General features: G+C 37.3%; 1 protein-coding gene across 1 annotated transcript in view; it reads right to left on the reverse strand.

Moving 5' to 3' along the window:
• MED13 (mediator complex subunit 13) overlaps positions 1 to 8755 on the reverse strand; it is a 123876-nt gene that overhangs the window by 18001 nt on the left and 97120 nt on the right. Inside the window, exons 18-23 of the mRNA XM_023204666.2 lie at positions 7229 to 7452; positions 5657 to 5846; positions 4203 to 4665; positions 1998 to 2217; positions 844 to 1035; positions 131 to 354 (exon numbers count right to left, since the gene is read on the reverse strand). Of these exons, the coding sequence (XP_023060434.2) occupies positions 131 to 354; positions 844 to 1035; positions 1998 to 2217; positions 4203 to 4665; positions 5657 to 5846; positions 7229 to 7452 (1513 nt within the window). The remainder of the gene's footprint in view (positions 1 to 130; positions 355 to 843; positions 1036 to 1997; positions 2218 to 4202; positions 4666 to 5656; positions 5847 to 7228; positions 7453 to 8755) is intronic.

The following is an 8755-nucleotide window of genomic DNA, read 5'->3' on the forward strand; positions in this document are numbered from 1 at the left end:
GCTGGTTTTCTATTCATTAAAAATGAAACTATATATATATATACACACACACACACATATATATACACACACACACACTCACACACATGAAAAATGGAATGATATGATATACTTAGGGAAATACAAATACCTATTTGGAACATCGATGTTAATGATACAAGTTTCTAAAAGTTCTCCATAGAGATCTGTGCAAGATGCAAGAATCCACCTTTGATCATGTGATAAACAGTATCCCACAAAAAGAACATTGTATTTCTGTCCAGCTTCTCCAAATGTTTCTCCTAGCTCTGTCTGTTTGTCCTTCACTGGAGCCAGAATAAAAGGAGGTGCATAAAGTCGAATACACTCTGGTCTCTATAAAATAAAAAATTAAGGTATTATCATACTATACAATCTTAGATAAATATGTATTTAAAATGTAATTATCATTTACCTAATTATAAGATAATTGGAAAATGAGAGCTAAGCCAAAAATTGCACTTAGTTTTGCATAATATCATAAAAGTGTTGGCAGGGTGCAGCGGCTCATGCCTGTAATCCCAGCACTTCGGGAGGCAGAGGTGGGCAATCACCTGAGGTCAGGAGTTCGAGACCAGCCTGGCCAACAAAACAAACCTCCCCCCACCAACACACAAAATTAGCTGGGCAAGATGGCGCATGCCTGTAATCCCAGCTACTCAGGAGGCTGAGGCAGGAGAATCGCTTGAACCCAGGAGGCGGAGGTTGTGATAAGCTGAGTACCCCACTGCACTCCAGCCTGGGTAACAAAGTAAGCCTCCATCTCAAAGAAAAAAAAAGTATGTATAGTCATTCAACAACTTTGGTCATGAAAAACATACTTACATCAGGACTTCTAAGGGCAGTTTCCATGGCTAAACCTGGACCAAAGCCAGTCAATGTTTTCACATTGGTTGATGTTGGAAGTGGCCTCCGACACTGGGTAAAGGCCGAAAAAGCCAGGGATTTTAAATGCTGGGGATAGATTTCTCTATCTTCATGCTTCACAGGTTGCAACAGGTACTGACAAGGAATAATCTAAGAAGTGTAGGCAAATATTACAAATGTTAAACTTTCAAAAGAGAATAACAGGAACTGTGGGTCTAAAACTCTAAAAACTTTTTACTAGAAAATTTAAACAAAACCTAATTTAAATGAAAATTTAAGAATTGTTTTCTTATCTATTATGTAGGCCTTGAATAAGTAGCCAATTTTACCAATGGGTTCTGAACTAAAGGACTATTTAAAATTTTCTGGCCAGGCGTAGTGGCTCACACCTATAATCCTAGCACTTTGGGAGGCCAAGGTGGGCGGATCACAAGGCCAAGAGTCAGAGACCATCCTGGCCAACATGGTGAAACCCCATCTCCACTAAAAATACAAAAATTAGCTGGGCGTGGTGGCGCACGCCTGTAGTCCCAGCTACTTAGGAGGCTGACGCAGGATAATCGCTTGAACCTGGGAGGCGGAGGTTGCAGTGAGCCGAGATTGCACCACTGCACTCCACTCTGGCGACAGAACAAGACTCCATCTCAAAAAAAAAAAAAAAACAACAACAAAAAACTATAAATTTTCTATGTAATAATTATATTAATAATGCCACTGACCAGTCCTGAAGTCTATAAAATAAATTCAAAATTTCTTCTAACAACTTAATATGGTTAATTGCTTTCTCCTTTTCTTGCAACCTGTCTTGTATGTGTTATATCTTTCTATTTAGGCTCATGAATTTAAAAATTGGCTTATAAAAGTAACACAGGAGAAACATTTAATGTACTTAATGGACTTTTTTTTTTATTCTGTATTATTACTGTGGTATGACTGTAAAGTTTATCTTTTATAAATTATCTAAGATTTATACTATGATATTAAAGTAAGATCAATATAACAGAACTTGGCTTTTAGATAATCAACTTGAATACAGAAAAGTAGTATCTGAAACTTCTGACAACATCAAGCTGTTTTACATAATTTTAACTCACAACATTTATCACTCTTACCTGTACAGAAACAGTACTCTTGATATGAGGAGGAAGAGTCTGGACCATTTCTAGAAAGCATCGAAGTAGCCCCAATGTCCACACACTAGAAGAGTTAGTGCTCTCATCTGTATTTTCGTATGTAAAAGGATCAATTATATAAACAACAATTGCAGGTGGATATGTGATCGCATGTGAATCACCATCTGTGGGGATTCCCACTTTATCCCGATCCATCGTGCTAAAATTTAAGGTAGAAATGAGACAAAAAGTTATACTGTATATGCTTGAAGTAGCATCTAAGCAGGTTCTTAATATCCCCCCCTCCTCCCTCTTTTTTGGTGAAAGATGTGAGGAAGCCTCTCTGAAAATGAAAGACATTTCTTTCTCACCAAAGTGAACCATAAACATTGTAAATACAATTTCACAATGTATAAAGACACTTGCCTTAAGGGGTCTTGCCTTAAATTTACCAAAAAAGAAAAAAAGAATTCTTAAAACCATAGAGTATTAGATACAAAAGATTGCTTAGAGTTTAAGGGATAAAACTGAGACAAAGATAGGTCTCTTTGTCTGAGGCTATCTCAAATAGCTTCCCAAATTTATAAAGTTGGCTACAGGTAGAGCTAGGCCAGAAAGAAACCACGTTTCCAGACTCATTCAATGTTCTAGTACATTTTTAGACTATATATACCCTTTTTTTTTTTTTTTGAGATGGGGGTCTCACTATGTTAACCAAGTTGGTCTTGAACTCTTGATCTCAAGCAATCCTCCTGCCTTAGCCTCTCAAAGTGCTAGGATTACAGGAATGAACCACTTAATCTCATCCTATTTTTAGACTATATACATTTACTTCATACTTTATAGCTTCAATGGTGAACACGTTTCCTTCTTTGATGGGTGATTTGATTTTTTTTACACTTCAAATCTATTCATATGTTCAAGAGGGGTGGATCAATCTGGGTAATGATTTTTTTTTAACCCACGAGTGTAATTTTGGGCACAACTGCATCCTGGATAGCTGACAGATATAATTAAGCTCTGGTTAACCTAGCCTATAAATCAAAGGGGAAGATCACTCAAAACCTTCATCATAAAAGGAATGAGAGCTGTCATAATCATTCCTGTCACCATAAATAACTTGGAATCACTGTGTAAAGTACTTAATGTATATTGTATCATATTACTCTCATCTTACATATAAGAAAACATGCTCAGAAAGTTAGAGTTTCCCCAAAGTCACAAAGCAGCTAAATGTCAGAGCTGAGATTCAAACTTTAGTACGACTCTAAAGCCTCTAAATAGACTGGGTCAATAGTGACTTCTCAATCACTTGAGTGATTTGCAGAGGCAAATCTACTTGACAATTACGCCACAGAAGACTCAAATGTCATATGGGTATCTGGACTACATGGTTTTCAAGCTCTTAATTCCCACCCTCAGATTCTAGAATTCTATGATAAAGATTTTATGAAGTGAAGTCCTCATTATAATTTTATACATAAAATATTCAACACTAGACCTGGTGCGGTAGCTCATGCCTGTAATCCCAGCACTCTGGGAGGCTAAGGCAGGCAAATCGCTGAGTCCAAGAGTTCCAGACCAGCCAGGGCGACATGGTAAAATCCCGTCTCTACAAAAAAGTAGCTGGGTGTGGTGGTGCATGCCTGTAAGTCCCAGTTACTCAGAAGGCTGACGTGGGAGTATCACCTGAGCCCAAGAGGTCGAGTCTGTGGTGAGCCGTGATCACGCACTGTACTCCAGTCTGGGTGACAGAGTGAGACTTTGTCTTAAAAAAATATACAAACTAAAATTTCAAGAATAAGATAAAAAAGCACTTTATGTTCATTCAAAATGTCTTATTTACAAAAAAAGCAGCATGATTGGGCATGGTGGCTCACATCTGTAATCCCAGCACTTTCGGAAGCCAAGGCGGGCCGATCACCTGAGGTCAGAAGTTTGAGCCTGGTCAACACGGCAAAACCCCATCTCTACTAAAAATACAAAAATTAACCAGGTGTGGTGGCACATGCCTGTAATTCCAGCTACTGGGGAATTTGAGGGAGGAGAATCGCTTGAAAACAGGAGGCAGAGGTTGCAGTGAATGGAGATCCCGCCACTGCACTCCAGCCTGGGCAAAAGAATGAGACTCTGTCTCAAGAAAAAAAAGAAAAAAGAAGTATCATAGTTTTCATATTTCTGCAAAAGCAGTATTTTTAAAGGTACCTTTCAGACACATCAGGATGCGGCTGAGTGGGAAGTGAAGATGATTCTCCAGAAATCCCAGCTGTCTGTAGAGTTGATGTCTGTTGCCCTCCTAGTTGACCACTCTGAACTGTATTTGCTTGTGTAGACATGGATCCTGCAGCATTACTGTTCATACTGCCAAAGGGTGGAAATGAAGGTAGTTTATTTGATGATACTCCACTATTCAAGTTGGAGGATGATGAAGATGAAGTTGAAGCTGTGGTCAAAGTTGAATTAGCTGTGGCAACTGAAGTAGATATGGCAACACCTGAAGTCATTGTCATAGTGCTGCTCGCTGCAGATGCTAAGGTGGCAGATGGAGTATTAGCATTTCCAGTATTTGTCATCTGAAGTGGAGTAATCAAAGACTGACTTGTAGGGGCAACTAAATTTGGCTGGGAAAGTAGAGAGCTGTCCAATGGCAGGGAAGCAAGATAAGGACCTAAAGAATAAAAACAGGTAGGAAATTTAATTCTTTATTTCACCGACTGGTTCTTTTTTTAATTCTACTGTGTAAACAGAATCATAATCCAGTTGATGTTTTCTTGGTACTTACAGCCCCTAAATTGCTTGCTAATGGTGTGACCTACATTTGCTTTCTATTTTCCTCTAGAAACTGAAGACACATATTTAAAATGGAATTGAAAAAGCCAGAATTTTCACTCAAAATTAAAGAAATGATTACTATGAAAGTGTAATAAAATTCTATTTTCTAAGTATAATGAAATATAAAAAAAGGTATTTAGCAATATTCATCAAACTATTCAAAGGGTTTCTAAATCACAAATCAAATAAATATTGACTACACTGGCAGCTAATTAAAATATAAAATGGTATAATGTTATCATGGCATTCAAATTACAGGAATGTCTAATGAGATTCAATATTTTGGTTCTGCATCTCTTTGGATTAAGTCTAAAGGAAGTCCACTGATATTTATTTCAAGAGTATTTATAAGCAATACAGTTGGGCATGGGTAGAATGAAAGAAAAAAATGTATGTAACAAACAGCTGTCATTTTCTTAGCTACAACAAAGAACTATTTCTTGGTTTGGTAGAGATTAACTATAAATTATTTTATCTCTGAACTTAACAAATGAAGAATCTTCATGTTATTAAAACATCAGACCCTACAGAGGCAACAGAAAATTTATTTATAACCCGTAATTTCACCCTACCTGATGGGATCCCTCATTAGGGATCAGCAAACTTGTTCTGTAAAGGGTCAGATAATAAATACTTTTGTCTTTGCAGCCACACAGTCTCTATCACAACTACTCAGCTCCAATGTTGTAGCACAAAAGCAGCCAGCGAAACTACATAAATAAATGAGGATGGCTGTGTTCCACTAAAATTTTATGTACAAAAACAGCTGGTGGACCAGGCCACATTTTGCCAACACCAGCCTTATACAATAAATACAAATTCAATACCTAGGTCATATCTGCAGACTTGTGCATAAAGCTTCAGTTTAGAAAATGCTTCATTGTTACCATCAGCTGCCTGAGAAAACCATTCTGCTACCAATTTTTCTGATAGTTTATTTGATGCAGTAGATCCAACTCTCATGATCCCATCTGTTAACAGTCGAGAAACAGGTCTATGTTGACCTAATCGACAGGACTACAAATATACATACAGAAAGCAGAATTAGTAAATTTATTATAGTGTTTAGGTACACATTATAAAACCAAGCATGAAAGCTATTTAAAATAAGCTTAACCATTTGCAATTAACAGTTATGATAAAAATATCAAGGGTGTTTTTAGAAGTAGGTCAAAAAAATAAACATATCAAGAGTAAAATGGTGCCACAGGTCTTTTTCATTTGTACATTAGAAATTCATTAAATTTTTTCAAAATTAAAATATCTCTAATGAAAAAACACCTAGATAACAATAGTACTAGAACCATTTGGTTTGAATAAAAGCTTGCAGAATGTAGAAATAAGCAAGCATAAAAATGCAGGATTTTAGATATACATTAACTCCAATTAATGAATTATGAATACACATATCCCTAAATCAAAGCATAATAAAAATTGGTATACAAATTTATTTATATACCCTCTCCGTCTAGTTTTGTGAGTCACTGATTTTTGTTGTAAGAAGCCCAATGTCAAATAAATTTGTAACACTGGATTAAGCAAACTTAGAAGACTTCTTTACTATAAGAATTTCAAAGAACCTTTAAAAACCTAGTACAAATTGTGAATCTCTAAAAAGTAATATAATATACAATGTTTCCCCAAGCCTATTTAACTATGGAACTTTTTTTCTGAGAGGATTTTACCGGCTAATGTTCCAAATAACACCCTTTGGGAAATGTTTATTTATTAAAAACACACTACAAATACCTTGTAATTATGTGGAAAATTTTATAAGGAAGCCAAACAAACATACACTAACATTCAGATTGTAAAAGGAATCAAAATTTAAAGACTAAATTTCTAAGCCTTTGTGGAAAAAGGAAGGAATAATAAAGTAAGACTTTATGTCCCATAACACTTTCAATTTACAATTATTGTGCCTGGTAATGGATATTTGAAAATTATAACTTAAAAGAAAGGACAAGAATTTCAGACCCGAAATGGACCTTAGTGATGTCTAGCATAGATTTATTTTACATATGAGGAAAGTGAGGCCTAGTGTCACTACCTGAAATCCTGGAGAATAAAGACTAGAATTTTTGTAAATGTAATTTTTTTCCTGAGGAGCTATTTAACATTTACCCTTTGTTTTAGAAAAGGCCACATTAAAATGGATATATATACATGCCCTCAATGTTTCTTCCTCCAATAGGGAGACAGCCACTCTGACCCACGGCATACACATCTAACAGACTGGGTCAAACTCAGCAAAGAATGTAACTGGCTAGTATGAGACATAAACATCTAATCTGACATTATCACTGTGTCCCAATCAACTGAACTGCCCAGTATGCCGTATATACAACAATACAAATCGTAAGGTAGTTTTAAAATGTCATCTCTTTTTAAACACCTACCTCATATATTGCAGTAAGATCTCTAAAAAAGCTTTTGGCTCCATTTAACAAGGCTTCATTCTCTGGACACAGTACAACATAGGCTATATCTCTTTGAGATCCATAGGGTTCCAGCATAAGTCTCTCCCAATAAGGAAGAGCAAATGGAGAAAGCACCAGATAATCATAATCATAACCCAACAAAAATGTGGGGATTGGCAGTGGTTCTGGGGATTCATCAGTTCCTAAATAAGAAAGATGTATTTTAAGAAAACACTTAAAAACAAGACATGTCTCTTTTTTATTTAAATGTCAAAAGTTAATGAAGTCATTATGAGTGAAAATATTTTATTACAGACAAAAATACTTAATGCCAGTGATCAAGACTTTTCAACAGTTAGGAATTTCCTAAACAAGTCTTTTTATTTACTTATTTTTTTGAGATAGGGTCTTGCTCTGTTGCCCAGGTTAGACTGCAGTGGAACAATCATGCCTTACTGCAGCATTAACATACTGGGCTCAAGTAATCGTCTGGCCTCAGCTTCCCGAATAGCTGGGACTACAGGTGTGTGCCACTATGCTTGGCTAATTTTTAAAGTTTTTGTAGAGATGGGATCTTGCTGTGTTGCCCAGGTTGGTCTCAAACTCCTGAGCTCAAGTGATCCTCCTTCCTCAGCCTCCCAAAGTGCTGGGATTACATGCGGGAGCCACCACGTCTGGTCTGCATTTAAATTTTTGGCATGGGTCTGGGTGCAGTGGCTCACACCTGATTCCCGCACTTCGGGAGGCCGAGGTGGGCAGATCACTTGAGGTTAGGAGTTTGAGACCAGTCTGACCAACATGGAGAAACCCCATCTCTACTAAAAATACAAAATTAGCCAGAGGTAGTGGTGCATGCCTGTAATCCCAGCTACTCGGGAGGCTGAGACAGGAGAATTGCTTGAACCCAGGAGGTAGAGGTTGCGGTGAGCTGAGATTGCGCCATTGCACTCCAGCCTGTGCAACAAGAGCAAAACTCCATCTCAAAAAAAAAAAAGGACATAAAAATACACTGTAGGCCAGGTGCTATGGCTCATGCCTGTAATCTCAGCACCCTGGGAGGCTGAGGTGGGAGGATTACTTGAGCCCAGGAGTTTGAGGCCTAGGCAACACAGTGAGACACCATCCCTATTTATACATTTAAAAACAATATAATTTAAAAAATAGAAAAAAGAAAAAAACCTTATTAAGAGTGTAGATTTCATGTTAAGTGTTCTGTTTTTTAGGTTTTTTTTTTGTTTTTGAGATGGAGTCTTGTTCTGTTGCCTAGGCTGCAGTGCAGTGTTGCAATCTCCACTCACTCCAACCTCCACCTCCTGGGTTCAAGCAATTATCTCACCTCAGCCTTCCGAGTAGCTGCGATTATAGGCACATATCACCACACCTGGATAATTTTTTGTATTTTGGTAGAGATGGGGTTTCATCATGTTGGCTAGGCTGGTCTCAAACTACTGACCCTCAAGTGATCCGCCCACCTCGGCCTCCCAAAGTGCTGGGATTACAGGCATG

This window comes from Piliocolobus tephrosceles, chromosome 16 (assembly GCF_002776525.5).
Source record: "Piliocolobus tephrosceles isolate RC106 chromosome 16, ASM277652v3, whole genome shotgun sequence".
Taxonomy (NCBI): domain Eukaryota; kingdom Metazoa; phylum Chordata; class Mammalia; order Primates; family Cercopithecidae; genus Piliocolobus; species Piliocolobus tephrosceles.